The sequence below is a fragment of the Rousettus aegyptiacus genome, unplaced genomic scaffold (genome assembly GCF_014176215.1).
Source record: "Rousettus aegyptiacus isolate mRouAeg1 unplaced genomic scaffold, mRouAeg1.p scaffold_m13_p_3, whole genome shotgun sequence".
NCBI classification, from domain to species: Eukaryota; Metazoa; Chordata; class Mammalia; order Chiroptera; family Pteropodidae; genus Rousettus; species Rousettus aegyptiacus.
The window spans coordinates 134,895,372-134,912,767 of record NW_023416306.1 but is presented as its reverse complement, the minus strand read 5'-3'; the positions used below and the strand labels follow the sequence as shown (position 1 = coordinate 134,912,767).

Sequence of the window (17,396 nt, the reverse complement as noted above, 5' to 3'; positions counted from 1 at the left end):
CTCCCAGAAGGCCCTGGTGCGTAGAAGGACCCAGGCTGAAGGACTCTAATGAAGTCCAGCTGTCTGGCCTTAACCAGTCACCACCTTAGGTGGGGACCCCAAGGGAGTGCCCCCTCTCTTCCTCCTCCCTCTAGGGCTCATTCAGTGAGGGCAGTATCTGGGAGAGTTCTCCCTACGTACCCCAAGGAAGTGGGGTTTGGGAGAGGGAAACTGGGAGGCCAGGCTCCTACCTTCACATTGAGGAAGCCGTATTTGTCTTCTGGCCACGGATCCTCTTGTCAGGACTTCGGGGAGGCTGGTTCGGCTTTCAGGGTGGCCCCATCTGCTAGCCAAAGAGCCACATGGGAACTGAAGCTATAGCCAACAGACTGCTGCAAGCAGGAAGTTCTCATTGCTGCTCAGAGCCATGAGAGTCTGCCCACGCCTGCCTCTGAGACATTTGGCCCCCAAGCCTCTCCCACCACCACTCTCCCTCCTTCTGATGAAGCCCAAAAGCCCAGGGCCAGTTGAGAACATTTCCAGTAGTGCCACTGAGGGCTCAGCACAGAAGAAACCTCTGTTCCACAGTGCAAGGCAAATCCCACCCTAACCTCGTGTATTTTTGGTTGGACTTAACACACAGCCACATTAGCCACCCCCATGCGATATTCATGCCTTTACCGACCTTTCAAGCTCTGTTTCCCAAAACACACCTCCAAGGGTCAAAAACGTTGTGTCTGGAACTGTAGTAGGCCACCCATACTCCCAGAACTCGGCTTTGCACACCTGCTGGGGCCCCACCTTCAGGAGAGCTGCCCGAAGATGCTACGTGTTCACATCACAGAGCTGGGCACACAACTCAAGAGTCACAGTGATCAGGACACAGATTGGCACCTTTCCAAAGAGCCCTGGGTTTCCATTTCTTCCTCTTTTGTGTGGCGTGTGTGTGGACTGAGAGGAGCCTGGGGAGCTCCCTCCTTTGAGTCTGCAAAGCTTTGGGGTCGCAAGAATCCCTAAGATCTTTACACCTGCACAGCCAACACTAGTTGGCTTAGCAGGAGTTCACGGTAACAAAGAGGATACTGGTTGGTCCCCGGGAGACAATTGAGAGGCAAGCCTGCTCAATATAAGATGAAATGGCAAGGGTTCACCCTTCTCCCTCCTCCTGCGGGTGAAGGAGAGGTTGTGTGCATTCCAGGTCAGCTATGCCTTTTAGTGGTCCCACTTGGCTTCCTTTATTCCCTCCAGCTGGGAGTGGGGTGCAGGCCTGGGAATGACTGCCTTGCATTATCACATTTGCTCGGCCTGCCCTGAATGCACTCTCCGCACCGAGCTGTCCTCTGGCACAGCCGAGCCATTCGTCGGGCCCTTGCGAGGCCTGCCGAGGATGCGGGGCCAGAGACCAGCCTGTTTCCTCCTGTGGCAGGGTACACAGTCACATCGGTCGTGTCCTCCAGGCAGGGACGGGTGTACGTGGCTGGAGCCCCCCGTTTCAACCACACAGGCAAAGTCATTCTGTTCACCATGCACAACAACCGGAGCCTCACCATCCACCAGTCCCTGCGGGGCGAGCAGGTAACTAAGGGGGAGGCTGGGCTGGGGCCACAGAGGGGCCAGGACAAATGGAAAAGGCTGAGCTGGAGGGTAGCTGGAGCTCAGCTCTTCACTCTCAGTAGGACTGTCCCAAGACCCACAGACACCCTTTCTGGGTGGGGGACATTACCTTCTTCACACCGGCCTTGGAGCTGGATGGTTCCGTCCCCAGAAAGCCAGGCCCTGGTCCCTGCTGCAGCATGGAGAAGCCGGAGAATTTGCTCGCCTCCGTTTCATGGACCTGTCTTCTCTGGCACATCCACCCAACCTCTGTTCTTCACTGCCAGCTTCTCTCTGGTCATGTCTAGAGTTCAAGGCTAGAAGCAACATCTAGGCTGGGCCACCAGGGTCCCTAGGCACCCTGAAGGAACAGTCATGTTCCTCAAGCCACCTTTACGCTGCCAGAAGTGGGAGGAGTTGTGCGTCCATCCACACGAGGCCCCACGGGTTCACAAAGACACCAGCTTCTTTCCTTTTCCTGGAATAGTAGCAATGCAGAGTGGTATAGTCGCCAATGTCACTGCCCAGCCTAGGCTGTGGTGGGCAACCAGACTGCGCTGCTAACAGTCTCGCCTTGCATGGTCATGAATGCAAATCAGAAAGCTATGATAAGTCACTGGCAGTGAAAAGATCAGAAAACAGCGTTCTGATCCAATTCATTTCAATAGCTGAGGAAAACTGTGGTCCTGAGAAGCAACATAGCTTTTCCAAGGTTATAGAGTGGCTTCATGTCTGGGTCAAATTCAGAATCCAGGACTCTTGGTGGGGATCTCTGCCTTATGCCACCTCCCGAACCACATCAATCTTCAAACCAGGCCTCAAACCCTGCTGACTGACAGCATCCAGCATCCAAGGCGCCCTGAGCCCGAGCTGGGCCCTGTCCCAAGCCTTACTGTCATTCTCAGCTCATCCTCCGCTCACCAGAGCCTGGAAACAGCCCTGTCTCCTGCATTGCCCTTGGCCTGTCACCATGAGGACAAGCTCCTCACTGGGTCTAACCAAAACCTCTCCAGCTGCAGAAAGCCATCATTCAACCATTCCTCTTCCCGTCTCAAGGGCACTGTCGGACTGAGGGCACGGCCCTGCCTCCCAGCCTCTACCCTGCCCACCCATACTTCACCCACGGCCCCTCTTTGGGGAATTCGAGGGTAGACCTTGAGAGGTGGGGGGAATTTGCTGATGAATTTATGACATTTTTACTGCCCTGTTCCGCCTCCAGCATCCGAATGAGAAACCGCAGTGCTGAAGGCAGCTAAATTAAGTGGATTCCAAATCACTGTGACCCACATAGCTGAGGCCACATATTTAGACGAATGTCTCGAGCCTTCCCCACCCCTCCTTATTTGCTCTCTGTCTGCCTCTTAATTACTTTAGGCAGGCACATATCTTTCCTCCCTGACCCTGTGTTTATGATTTCCTTTTTCTCTCTTCTGTATTTTTATCTTCTCAGTTAAAAACTATTCATGCTTAAGGATAGATTTCTTCTGAAAGCACCCTAAGCCAGGAAGTGGCTGGGGGAGAGAAAGGCACGGGCTCAGATGTCAGACACACTCAAGTTCCAGCCCAGTTTGGCTATGACCAGCCTTCTGACCTTGGGCAAGTGAATCAAATTCTCTGAGCTTCAGTTCCCTCCTTGTAAGATAAGGATGGTGATCTTTCCTCAGGAAGCATGAGGCTCACGCACGCTAACTCGAAGCTGTAAAGGGTGTCATGCAGGGACCGTCTGTGGTAAGGGCTCTTTCCCTCTCCTAAGTGACCCATTGGTCTAATAAACATTTACTGAGAACCTCCTGTGTACCAGGCAGGGCACCTGGGCCTGGAGGGGACCCAATGGATGCAGCGCATCCCCTCATGAGGCACTCGTGGAGGGAGCAGGTGCTGGTGGGAGTAGTATGGGGCTAGGGGAGCATCAAAGAGGGGCACACACTGGAGGGCGGAGTGGGAAGGGCAGGGAGGCTTGTAACAGGAAGTGACTTGAAGGATGGTAGACATTTAAGGGAAGGGAAGAGGGGAGAGGGGACCTGACAAGAGAAAAGAATGTGCAGAGGGAAGCCTGGAACTCAGCCCAGGCCAGGGACTTTTAGAGAAGAGATATCACTGGGTGTGGCAAGAGGAGATATGGAAGCCAGAAGGTGGGGCTGGAGGCTGGAGACAGAGGGAGGCAGGTGCGTCCTGCAGGATCACACCGAAGAGTTTAGACTTCTTCCCAAAAGCAAGAAAAGGGCATGCTCGGCTGCTCGAGGCCACCCTAGTCACCTGTGGGGACAGAGTAGAGGGGTTAGCCTTAAGTGGGGGAACCCTCTGGATGGTGCCTGTCCTGAGGAAGAAGCAGCAGAGGAGGGATGTAGGTGGGTTTGAGCTGTTTGGCAAACGCCAGGCAGGACGGGCTGGGAGACTACAGGTAGGGAGAGGTGGAAGGGTAGAAGGTGGAGACAGCGAGCACCCTCTGGTTGAGTGATGGATGGCCCTCTCACTGAAGCGGGGAACACGGACCCAAGGTGGCAGAGGAACACAGTGAGTGCTCAGTGCCGGAAAGGAATCATAATTCACTGAACGAGGTGCTAATCCCAGTTATTCGTGACTTAAAGATTGAAGCAAGCTTAATGTCCAACAACAGAAGCCTGATTAAACACATTTGGCACATGCAGGATTCTGGACTATTATAAAATCACCGATGATTGCGTTATAGGAAAAAATAAAATGCTCATGATCCATTGTTTTATTTAAAAATCAGTATATAAATTACCTATGTAGTATAATCTCAGATTAGAAAAATAAAACCATATACGCACACACAAACCAGCCACACACTCTAGAGAAAGCAGACTAGAAGAAAATACGTGAAAATGATCACGGCGGTTATAGTTGGATGTTGGAACTGTGGGTGACTTTTATTTCCTTCTTTATACCTTTTTTTTTAATGTTGCTCTTTTTTTTTTCCATTATAATGTATCAATTATAAACTGAATAAATGGCAATTGATAAAATTAAAGAATGAAAAGAAAGAAGAGTGGTGGTGGGGATGGATAACAGGGGAAAGACAAACCGATTGAGACAAGTCTACTCCATGGGAGGGGCGGGGTAAGAGGGCATGAGATCTTCACCCGATAGTCTAAGTCTAAGGCTGTTCTTGGCTCCCCCGCACCTGGGAGGCAAGGCCTCAGGCAAGGCCTCTCAGCAGCCCAGCCCCACGGCCCCTCCCCATCCCTGTGCCGCAGATAGGCTCTTACTACGGGAGTGAGATCACTTCGGTGGACATCGACGGCGACGGTGTGACTGACGTCCTGCTGGTGGGCGCGCCCATGTACTTCAGTGAGGGCCGAGAGCGGGGCAGGGTGTACGTCTACAACCTGAGACAGGTACTGCTGCACGGGGGCTGGCAGCCTCCCAGGGGCACTCTGGGCTCCACGCGGTAAACTGGGTCACTAGAGAGGCCAGGGCTCACCTGCCGAGCCAGGCCAGGGAAGATAGGAACCTCCTCTGTCGCTGGGCTTATGCGGCCAGAGAGGGGATGCTGCAGATCAGAGGGGATCGTGACTCTGAGGCCCTTGCCAAGTCCCCCTGAGCCTTTGCTTGCCCTTGGTCTTCCAGAATCGGTTCATTTCTAATGGAACACTGAAGGATTCTCACAGTTACCAGAATGCCCGATTCGGGTCCTCCATCGCCGCAGTACAGGACCTCAATCAAGATTCCTACAACGACGTGGTGGTGGGAGCCCCTTTGGAGGACAACCACAAAGGTGCCATCTATGTCTTCCACGGCTTCCAAGGCAGCCTCCTCAAGACTCCCAAGCAGGTAGCGCTGCTCCTGGTCAATGGGCAGAGCTGGGACACAGGGCCCTAGTAGCTCATGCTCTGTCACTGGGCTCAAGGTTGTCTTCTGTGTCATCATCCAGAAAAGGATTCCAATCTGTCCTAGCTCAACTCACCTTGTGTGGAAATTGTGAAATGAGCGCATTTGTCTTTAGGACCTTCCACATCACCCCTTTGGGCACCCTCTCCATGCTTAACTTTATCTCCCCAACAACAACAACAACAAAATCCCAGGGACCCAAATCTCACCCCCTCCACGTGCACCCATGCACTTGGCCACAAATGGAGAAATTCTATCTAGGCTCTCTCTTCTTTAGAAATGCTTCATGCTGGAAACTTTGCTCACCTCAAAAGTGACCCATGCCAGGTCCCATTCCCTCATGGTCACCATTTTTGCTTGTGTATGTTGTTAATAAGACAGTCTAATAGACCACGTTTAGAGATACTGATGGGTTACCTGCCCTGTAATATGGATTTACACTTAAAGGGGAACTCTTTTAAAGACACAATATTTTAGTCCAAAATAATGATAGCAATTTCAGGCGCCAGCACAGACCAGGAGAGGAGATCACTTTGGGCTGGGGAAGCATCCTGATGACTTCAAACAGGCTCCCTCCAGAGCTCCCGATTGTATCCCCCGCTTAGGGTGGCCCTGCCCCTCACTGTGCTAACGAACGGTGCCTCATCCCAGCTTTCTCTTTCCGTTCCCCAGAGAATTGCTGCTTCGGAGCTGGCTCCCGGCCTCCAGTATTTCGGCTGCAGCATCCATGGGGAACTGGACCTCAACGAGGATGGGCTTGTCGACCTGGCAGTGGGCGGCCTCGGCAACGCCGTGATTTTGTGGTTGGTTCCCCTGCTTTTCTTGACTCTTGGGCTCTCCTGAGGGTCATAATGGATACAAGGTTTAAAAGATATGCTTCAGTATCTTTGTCCCTTGTCTTTAATCATTGTCAGCCAAACTCACCCTGTTCTTATCCCATCGTGATTACAAATCTCCTTCTTATGGAATGACTACGTTATTTTGAAGTCCCAATTCCATTTCTCAATGGAGTTCTAAGATTTTCAAGCAATTTAGTATCAAATGCCCCTGTTAGAATTTGTCCTAAAAGTTCTGGCTAATCAGGCATTTCTTCAACTTCAACTTTTCAAGCTACTTAAAGGGACAGGCTAAGCATATTCTTATCCACTAGGAGGATCTCCTTTCTTCCCTAGTGTGAAAGGATACTTGTGTAATACAAAGACTTTTTTCCTCCAAGCCCTTGAGACTTTTTGTTTCCTTTTCCAGGGCCTCATTTCTGTACCAGCCCAACAAATATTTGCTGTACATCTGTACTCAGGGCCTATCCTTAACAATGGCCTACAGCTTTGGAAAAAAAAAAAAAAAAGCTTTCTGAAAGTCTATATATTTTACCATGTGATATGTGTTGGCTAATTCTTGAGCCAAAAAGATGTTTTTTTTAATTTGAACTTTTTTCATATATTTTCCAGATATTTTTCATCATAAATCCAATAACTTAAAGAAAAAACATTTTAGCATATTTCTTTCCAACTTTTTTCTGCCTGCATATAATATTATGTAAATGCAAATCACATCCTTCATACAACTTAGAAAAGGCATTAAACAGAGCTATCCTGTGACTTCACAGGGAGAATAAAGGAGGAGAGGATATGCTCTTGGGCCTCAAGAATATTGCAATCACGTCGAGAAATTTCTTAGTCCAGATTTTCTAGAAAACAGCTAAAATGTATGAATTAATGCTTTTGGGAAGGGGCTGGGGTCTTAAATCCCAGAAGCAGAAGTGAGAGCCAAAGGAAACTAAAACAGAAAAAGGAGTGCAGATGCGAGAGTTGCATTGCTGAACGGGCTGTGGTCCAGCAGGCTGTGATCAGCACAGCTCCTTGCTCACAGCCTCTCCAGAGCGGGGAATGAAACCTCTGCTTCCTGCAATAGCCCACCAAGGAGAGAGGGGGCGGGGCAGTGCATCTGCAGGCCCCATATACCCGCCACTTGCCATTGCCAAAGCTTCAGCTGCTCCGCACCCCAGGTGGTGACCCCTGGCTCTCTAGGCCACATTGGGGAGCAGGGTCTGCCTCTCTCTGAAAGTCTACCCTGCCTGTGGAGGCTCTTAGGACTTCAGTGGTGGTGGCAGCAGCAACGGCAGCCTGGGCAGTTCAGGTCAATGCCAGCCTTCACTGTGTTAGTTCCAGCCAGGAAGCAAGACAGGTGACCAAGATCCAGAGTAGGAGGCAGACATGGCCTAACCAGTCCTCAGGGTGACACATAAACTAAGTCCTAAAGTTTACAGGAAATGAGATATGCACAAACGAGAGTGCACACATCCACCAAGGGAACCCCTCTCACGGAAAGGAGGGAATCAAGCTCCAGCTGCTGAGGGAGGTCTTCACCAAAGTGCTGCCTGCGTAGTAATGAACTTGTGGGCTGAGCCTTCTGGGAAGACTTTATGGTCCAACCCCACGGATCTCACACATGACTGCCCGTTAGGATCACCTGGGGAGCTTTTAAAACTCTCACTGCTTAGGCTTTGCCCAGACCACATAAAGCACAATTTCTGGGGGAGGGGCCAGGAGGCAGTAGTTTTCAAAGACTCCCCAGGTGTTCCTTTCCCAAGTTTGAGAACCACTGGTGTGAGCCATTGCGTTTGCACAGCTCTCTACGCTCTCTCACTTACTAGCTTTGATTCTCACAATTCCCCTTAGGAGAGATCATGTGACCTCCCCAAGCTCCCATAATGAACCAACGGAGCCAAGACTCAAATCCATCCTTTTCACTCCACAGCACTAAGGAGGAGGCAGCACTCCCTTACGCCAAGAAGAGCAGAATATTCACACTGACAATCATGCTGAAACTCTGAAGCATCTAAATCACACTACACTTATTTCTTTTGATATAAAAGCATGCTTTGGAAGGCAACCAGTACTCTTTCTTCCCTAACTACGTTTGGCTTAGACCAATAGAAGAATAAGTTTGCGTTTCCTTGGCTGCCTTGATGGGTGGTGGGACTCTCTAGCACAGGGAGTGGTTCCCTACTGTGTGGCCGCACATCGGACTCACCTGGGGAGTCCATGCTCACCATGGCTCTTCAAAGTGCGGTCCAGGGACCAATGGTAGCAGTATTTCCTTAGGGCTTGCTAGAAATGTAGTATCTGTGCCAGTCTATCAGATGAGGATCTGCATTTTCACAGATCCCCAGAAGATATGCAAACATATTAAAAGCTGAGAAGCACTGCTTTAAGACATGTTGATGCTGATTCAACTTGACCTGGAGTGCAATTTGGGCACCAGGATTTTTTAAGCTCTCCAGATTATTCTAATGCATATCAGGGTTGGAAACCAGGGCTCTAAAAGTGACAGGAGACAGAAGGATGTTGGTGTGGTTTGCAGCAAGGAAAACAACAGAGGCTGCCTCGAGGGGCTAGGAGGTCACTGAGCCCGCCCCTCATCGCCTGTGCACATTTCTATTCAAATCTTTGACATCTGGAGCCCCTCTCTGCTCTCCCATCCCCCAAACCCCAACCCACACTCCAGTGGTGGTTTTGCAGATCCCACTCCCATCCGGCTCCCCGCCTTTCCCCCAGGTCACAGCAGGGCTGCCTTGCTTGCTGCTCCACCCCAGCTACCCCTCCTCCTCCAGGTCCCGCCCTGTGGTTCAGGTCAATGCCAGCCTCCACTTCGAGCCACCCAAGATCAACATCTTCCACAGAGATTGCAAACGCAGCGGCAGAGACGCCACCTGCCTGGCCGCCTTCCTCTGCTTCACACCCATCTTCCTGGCACCCAATTTCGAAGCAGCAACAGTTGGTAAACGAGGCCCCTCCCTCCAGTCTCCTACATGGACTTCGGGATGGTTCTGTTCAAAACCTGGGCTTTTGCTGAGATGGGTTTTAAGTGCCAAGTCATACCTAGAGCCACCTTGGATGACTGCTAGATGCCCATTCAATACTCTAATTTCAAGAGACAGAGAGGGAGTATCATGCCAGGGAGAGCTGGCAGGGAGTGGCGGTGACCGATAAGGAGAAAGAAAGCCCAGGAAATAGATGGGCTATGGAGTTTGGATCAAAACAGGGGACTGGAAGCAGTGGGACAAGCTGGCATGTGGAAGCCATGGGATCAACCTTGGTGCAGAGGAAGAGTCAGACCCAGGAGACGGAGCCAGAGACCAGGGCTCAGGTGGATAAAGACCCCATAGCAGTGGTCACTGCTCAGAGTGGGCATGAGTCTGCCGCAGGGCAGCTTTCTCCTGAGAGTCCATCACTTTCAGCCAAGGCTGGGCTCAGACACCTGCTCAGGGCAGCCCTGGGCCCGGGCAACCCCGGGAAGTGACAGCTGTAGATTCAGGACCAGGCTGGGCCCATGCAGAGAATGGGAACTATGTAGAGCTTCCCAGCCAAGGAGTAGGACCGACCAGATGAAGAAGAAACAGGTGTCTAGGGGGGAAATGAGAACAAAGGCAGGCCCTGGGGGCTGCGACCTTCTTTCAACTTCTATCTATGAAAGGAGAAAGATACAAGAACCTGGTGTATCCTAAAGGCTGCCTAGGGTAATTAGCAAAAGATCAGCCTCCTTGAAGGGGAGGAGGCTGCAGGCATTCAACCCCAGAACAGATTATGAAGTTTGAGGAGCTAGTGGGACGCTGGTGGGAGCCGGCCGGCCCTTTTTAGTGTGATGGGAACTGTCACCTGCGGAGGCTCCGACCCAGACACGATGGGATGGGATCCCGGAGACCTGGGAAGGGGAATGGGGAGAGGCGAGAGGTGCGCCGACTCCGGGACGGGCTCCAGCGGGCGTCGCCCTGATCTCTCGTCCTGTCCCTCTCTTCTGCCTCATCTGCTTTGCCCTCCGTTTTTCCCTCTTTGTCTTCCCCGTCACTGTCTTCCCCATCTTCCTTCCTTCTCCTTCTGCCTCCCTCTTCTCTTCAATTCCTTCCTTTTCCCCTTTCTCACTGTATCACTTGCTTTCTGTGTGGGAGTTTCCTGTCCACACTGGGGCTCATGAGGGTAGAGGAGCAGTTCTTCCCTGACCAGCCTGGAGGGCTTCCTGGTAGAGGCTAACTTGCCAGAGGCTACTTTAAAAGAGAAGCAACAGTCTTGGGTGGAAATGTGGCTCTCCCTTCATGGTCTTGCTCTCTCCTTCCTCTAGGCATCAGGTATAATGCCACCATGGACGAGAAGCGGTACACGCCACGGGCCCACCTGGATGACAGTGGAGACCGATACACCAACAGGGCCGTCCTACTCTCCTCTGGCCAGGAACACTGTGACCGGATCAACTTCCATGTCCTGGTGAGCCTGACCCCCAGCAGGCCCACCAGTGGAGCCCAAGCTCCTATACAAAAGGGACAGAGAGCGGGAGGAGGTGCTGCCATGGGAGAGGCAGAGAGCTCAGCTGGTGCCAGCAGACCTCAGGGAAGCCAGCCAGTGGGCAGTGTCCTGTCCCATACTCATGCCCCAGAGAAGAGGCCACTAGGGTGCACTGCTTCCTGCTTCACAATACTCTCCCCTGAAACCCTTCTTCCCCAGCTTTCCCATGTTCACCATTTCTGTAGCAGGAGATGAAATGTGAGGAGGGGCTCAGGGAGGTTCAGAGGAGAGAACAGTGTCAGCCAGCAGGGACCATGGCTCAAAAGGAAATGATAAGCAGGCATAGGCTAAAAATGAAGATCTGGTACAGCAGGCCAGTGGTGTGGACAGGCTGGGAGGAGGGACAGAGACAGACCAGCCTGCAGAGAGGGAGAACCAGTGGGATCCTGGTGCCCCATTTTATGGCTAAAGAAGATGAGAAGGTCACCTCATCCAGAAATCCCAAGTACCCAAGCCACAGCTCCAATCTCAGAGACGGAAGCAGGGGCACTAAGAGCCTCCTCCCTCCTCCAAGTATGCAATGGGCACAGTCAGAAAAGGGGTGATAAGTCCTCATGTCTGTTAACATAGTGCCCCGTCCGATGTATTGGAACACTGCTTCTCAAGGTGTGGTCCCTGGGACCAGCAGCATCCCCATTATTTGGGAACTTGTTAAAAATGGGCATGTTCAAGCCCCATCTCAGGCCTACTAAATCAGGAACTTTGGAAGTGGGACTCTGTTTTAACAGCCATTCCCCTCCCTGGATTCTGATGCAAGCTCAAATTTGAGAGCCACTGCCTTAATGAAAGAAGCCATTCACGTCAGGATTTGAGTTCCCTAAAGGAGATTTTTAAGGCAGCTCTGAGCATCCTCTCGTACCATCAGTACATAGGATGAACCTAAAACACCCTTATGCTGTTCACGTGTTTGTTCATTCATTGATTTAACACTTATGAAGCCCTGTCACAGTGCTGGGAGGAAGACTGACAATCAGATAGTTTGAATGCCACATGGAAATGGCAGTAACAGCTTTGGACAGTGTGTGGGGGTGGGTGCTGCCTGGCTTCCTGGAAGCCGCGATGTTGGGAAGATGGGTGCCCGGCTTGAGGAATGAGTAGGATCTTGGTGAAACATCCACACAGCTGCGTTGGGAGCCCAGGGCCCCTTTCCAGGAGGCACACTCTTCAACATTCTTACCCGTTCCCCACTGGGAACCTCCATCTGCCCACGACAACTCCTTTATCCTGGGCTCATGCCAAGGGCTGTCAGGACGCCACCCCCCAGCTTAGGGAGGTAAAGTCCTCTCTCAGTGGTCCTGGCCCAGAAATGGATGTTCCCTCTGCCCTGACCCCTGGCCTCATCCCCTCCGACCCAGGACACCGCTGACTATGTGAAGCCAGTGACCTTCTCAGTTGAGTATTCCCTGGAGGACCCCGACTATGGCCCCATGCTGGACGACGGCTGGCCCACTACCCTCAGAGTCTCGGTACGTACTGGCACACACGACACACGAGTCTGGCACATACCTGACCCCTAACTCGTCTCAGAAGCCCTCACTGAGCATGACAAATACAAAGGAATTCCTCCCCTAGCACAGCTTCCCTCCTCCCTTGTGACCCGCGCTGAACAATTTCTTGAGGGTAAGGACCAGGCCTTCTCCTGTTCGAGCACAGGATGAGCACTGAGAGGGGCCACAGTGCTCAGAAAGAGCCTTAGATCTCAATCACTCCTTTCCCTCATTTACAGATGAGGGCACTGTAGGCCAGAGAGAGCCTAGTCTGCTGTTTTTTGAATGACTAACAGGCAATCCTTCCACCTGCTCTTAAGTATTCCAAAAATAGGTGGTTTTAACTTCAACCTTGGCTGAGGCCACACCCTCAACCTGACTGTGGGAGCATAAGAATTTTCTAGTATCTGACATTCAGATGCTCCCTGAATCTGCCATTTCATAAACATCCCACTCAAAGAATATGTCAGACAGTTATCGATTCCCTCAGAGCTGTACGAAAAGAGCAGGCAAACTTTGTATAATGGAATATCTCATACCTGAACCCTGAGGATTCAGGAAACAACTTTAAAATACACCATGGTGCTCTTAAGACCCTGACCTGTGAGGTCCGCTCCCTGAGAATGTCTCCGAGAATTACTATGTAGAGGTTGGTTCCCGACCTTTTTGGCACCAGGGTCTGGCACTCCTATGAGAATCTAATGCCTAATGATCTGAGGTGGAGCTGAGATGCTGATGCTAGCACTGGGAAGCGGCTGCAAATACAGATGAGCTTTGCTCACTTGCCCACCGCTCACCTCCTGCTGTGCGGTCCGGTTCCTAACAGGCCATGGACCAGGGGTTAGGGACCCTTGCTATAGAATCCCGCCAGCAAGCACCAGTTTCAGATACTCACATTCTTACCTGTACTTCTCCAGCATAAAAGGACTCCAAAAGCAATGCTTCTAAAAATCCCCTCTCTGCTTCCATTCAGCCCCGCCAGCTCCTCCAGCATCTCCATTCCCAGACCTCCCACACTCCGCAGCCCAACCCTCGAGCCTTCCCTTTCTCCTCCCGATACTGCACCACAAACACATAAGAGAGGTCCCCTTAAAGTGAAGTTTAAGAGAGGGAGAGAAACGAACTGGCTAAGCTGGATCCTCATTAGCAAGCCAGGAAAGAAGAAAAGCTGGGTGCACTAAGTCATTAATATTTTTCTCCATCACAGTAATTACAAGGCTGTGACAGCAAATGAATGAATGAGTACATGTCACTCATCCTACAAGCATGTGGAAGCCTATGATGCAGATTAACGTGTAGGGTACTCTCTGCTCTGACACTGATGATCTCAATGCAAGGTGGTGACAAGGGTCATAGGCCAGATGGAAATGCTCAGAGGAAGTATAATTGAGTAATGAGATGATAGGACAGGGGGGCTTCCTGGAGGAGGTGGCTTTTGACTAGCCCTTAAAGGATAGACAGGATTCAGATGGGCAGTGATAGAGAAGACAGGCTTTTATTCTAGGAGAGCTGACAGTATAATCAAAATATGGAAGTGGAAAAAAAGCAGGATGAAGGGCTATGTAAAGAAAAGGTGAGAAATAGAGCTGAAAAAGACAGTCCGGGGGCTTTGACTAGGAGCTAAATTTCTAGAAATCTTGTTAATCTGGATGTCCAGCCCCCAGCAATTAGAAACATTCTTCCCATCACTCTTCTACAAATCCTCCTTTAGCATCTACTAAACATCCCGCGCTGCTCTAGTGCTATAAAATCTCACGTCTTGGGGGAATGACCATTCCATATAGGTAAGTGGAATGGTTACTTGTCATGTTAAATTATTCCTTTTAATAAACTGGATAGAAATATCCCCAAAGGTTATTATGTAGTTTTCACACATCTTACAGTATGCTGGGCAGGGGTATGGGGTATTTTATGGGAGATTTTAAATCACCAAGATGACATGAGTACTAGAATACAGTGAAGCCCTCAAGGGCTACCAAAGTATCTTGAACTGTGTCCCTTCACAGAATGGCCTCTCTTTGTCCTGCTTCACATGGCTCTGCTGTCTTCTTTCCTAGCTACTATTATGGTGTGCCTGCTTCCGGCTGCAAATCCACCACGTGATGGGGAAGCTGAAGGGTGGGCTTGATAGAAACGTGTCTAAATTACAAGCACATGGATCCAAAGGCAAGCTAGGGAGCTTGCCTTTGAGAAAAGTTAATGAATTTAAGATGTGTGTGGCCTTCGTGACACCCATTTCCCCTCCCCTGGGTTTGAGCTGCGTTCTTGGTAGTGACGGTTGTGTCTCCTCAGCTCCAGACTTGAGCACCCAACTGCCTGCTGGGCATTTCACCACAGGTGCTTCAAACTCGATATGCCCCCAAAATGAACTCCTCTACTTAATCCCTCCACTTATGAATGAAGGGTGCAGCCATCTTTCCAGACACTAAAAAAGAAACTCAGCCAACATCCCGGACCCTTTCTCCCTTGGCCCTGACGAACTCCAGGACCTATTGATCCCATCTCTGAGGTCCTTGACCTGTCTTCTCCTCTCCACACCCACTGCCAGACTGACGCCATCATCATCTCCTGCATGAACATTGCAGCAGTCTCCTCAGTGGTCTCCCTGCTCCTAGTCTTGACCCTTCAAATTCATCCACCTATGGCAGCCAGAGGGAGCCTTCAATACACAGGTCTGGCAGGACACTCCACTGTCAAAAGCAATCGGTGGTTTCTGTCAGTTGCAAGGCGTGACCTCAAGGCCCTTAAGAATTGGCCCCTGCCCGTCTCTCCATCTCCTCCCCCCTTACTACGGCAACATTAAACTACCTGCCATTTCCCAAACTCACCGTGCTGTTTCATGCCTCAGGACCTTTGCACGGGCTCCTCCTTCCTCCTGGAACTCCCTCTCCCTCTGGTCCATCCAACTAACTTGGTCATCTTTCGGGACTCTGACCTACTGTCACTTCCCTGAAGCCTTCTCTGACTATCTAAAGACCCAAATAACTGTTTCCTCTCCTCTGCCTCTTCTATTCATCATACAGATTTCTATTTTTTTGCACATTTCACACTATCATTATTTGTTCACACACCAATCTTCCCCATGAGCTGAGAGCAGAAGCTGTGCCTTCCTCATCCTATAGCCCCAGTACCAAAGACCTTGCCACCTCCCTACCCCGCCTCCTCCACAGTAGATAATCAATAGATGTTCATTGCAACTGCTCTGCTGGGTAAGTGGATATTTTGTGCGACTGGCTCAGTTAAAAACTAAAAGGGACCTAGGGGGAGTTGAGTTTTGAGCCATGTTTTAAAGAAGGGAGTAACTATGCAAAGCATGAGAAATGACAGCGTGGTGTCTGTGAAAAGGGCAAAAAAGTTGGAGCCCCTGGTCTAGTACGGTGGAGGGTGGAGCTGGCGTGCTGTGGTGGTGAGGGTTGGCCCACAGCAAAGGTGGGGATCCAGGCTGTGCATTCCCTATCCACTGCCCACCGCCGGCTCTCCTTGACCCAGGTGCCCTTCTGGAATGGCTGCAATGAGGATGAGCACTGTGTCCCTGACCTCCTGCTGGATGCCCGCAGTGACCTGCCCACAGCCATGTGAGTTGGTTCCTCCCTGCCCCCACCCTGACTCCTCTTCCTTCCCTGCTGGTGGAGCTGGAGCTGCCTGGGCCCTGGATTATCTCCTGCACATCCTTCTCACAGGCAGTGTAAATCAATACTGAACTTAGAGCCTGGGTCCAGTCCAGGCTCTGCCTCTCACTCCTGTGTGACCTCAGGCAATGCTTCCCTCTCTGGGCCTCAGTTACCTACCCTGTAAAATGAATACTAGTCTAATCCAACCTCTTCCAAATTTGGATTTCTTTCTTTGAAGCTCATCCTACAAAACAGATAAAAGGTGGAGACCAGGGACCTAGAGATCCAGGTAGTCATCCTCCAGCCACCAGATTAGGTGACTTTTAAGGTTCATCGACTGACCACTTGAGCTCCACACTAAGGAGACTAGCAGAGGGTGCCCATAATCACCTGGAAGAAACAAACCAGCATACAAGGAAAAATAAGGAACAATACCCTATTTTATTTTACACTTACATAATAATTTTCAAAAAATTTATGCTTAACTTTTACCCAACTATGAGATGATTTAGATAGAAGACATATATACCATGACATATATAATAAATAGAAATAGCACATCAAACATTATAGAAAGATAAAAAAGCAAATATTCCAATCGCCTAGGCTAATAATCAGAATTATCTCTACGTTTAGCTCTGAGCTTCCTGGCAGCCAAAGCCAAAAGGGAAATAAGTTGAGTCGAGAGGTGATACATGAGTAGTAAGGTCTACCCCTGCATTCCTCATTCCATTGGCCTGATCCTGGTGGTCTCTTTCCCACAGGGAGTACTGCCAGAGGGTGCTGAGGAAGCCTGCTCAGGACTGCTCTGCATACACACTGTCCTTTGACACAACGGTTTTCATCATAGAGAGCACACGCCGGCGGGTGGCAGTGGAGGCCATGCTGGAGAACAGGGGCGAGAACGCCTATAGCACAGTCCTAAATATTTCACAGTCAGCAAACCTGCAATTTGCCAGCTTGATTCAGAAGGTAAGACCACGGAGACCTGCCTGGCAGGCCTGAGGCAAAGGGCAGAGGCAGGAGAGGAGGCGTCCGGACTTCTCCTAGAGATTCTAATTGATCCAGTCTGCAGTGGGGCCTGGATCAGTGTGCTTTTCGAGCTGCCCAGGTGAAATCAGTGGAGCCAGGGCTGAGAACCACTGATAGAGGGGAATCTGAGCCCTCTGGGAACATATGGAGGGATGTCCTTCGGCCTCTGTCCTTGGTCCTCATGTGTACGCACACGCACACGCACACGCACACACACACACCCCACACATGTGCGCACCAATACATTCACATCATCTGCCAATAGTTTATCCTAGGCTTTCTCAGAAGGGTACCTCGAACAAGAGTCAGAACAGGTTTCTTCCACTTTAAAGCCTCCCATAATTCCCAGTTGCTTTCACAATGCATTCCAAACTCCTTATCGTGGTATCCCCCACGCACCACCTGCCACTTCCGCCCTCACTCCCATACCCTTAGCCACACCAGCCCCTGCTGTTTCCTAGCACGACTCCTCTTTCAAACCAAAGTCTTGCCCACCATGGTCC

At 50.8% G+C, this 17,396-nt stretch overlaps 1 protein-coding gene across 1 annotated transcript in view; it reads left to right on the top strand.

The window, feature by feature from the left end:
* ITGA11 (integrin subunit alpha 11) overlaps positions 1-17,396 on the top strand; it is a 111,035-nt gene that overhangs the window by 79,207 nt on the left and 14,432 nt on the right. Inside the window, exons 12-20 of the mRNA XM_016140970.2 lie at positions 1,406-1,554; positions 4,791-4,931; positions 5,164-5,367; positions 6,097-6,227; positions 9,038-9,204; positions 10,543-10,685; positions 12,119-12,229; positions 15,740-15,825; positions 16,626-16,833. Of these exons, the coding sequence (XP_015996456.2) occupies positions 1,406-1,554; positions 4,791-4,931; positions 5,164-5,367; positions 6,097-6,227; positions 9,038-9,204; positions 10,543-10,685; positions 12,119-12,229; positions 15,740-15,825; positions 16,626-16,833 (1,340 nt within the window). The remainder of the gene's footprint in view (positions 1-1,405; positions 1,555-4,790; positions 4,932-5,163; positions 5,368-6,096; positions 6,228-9,037; positions 9,205-10,542; positions 10,686-12,118; positions 12,230-15,739; positions 15,826-16,625; positions 16,834-17,396) is intronic.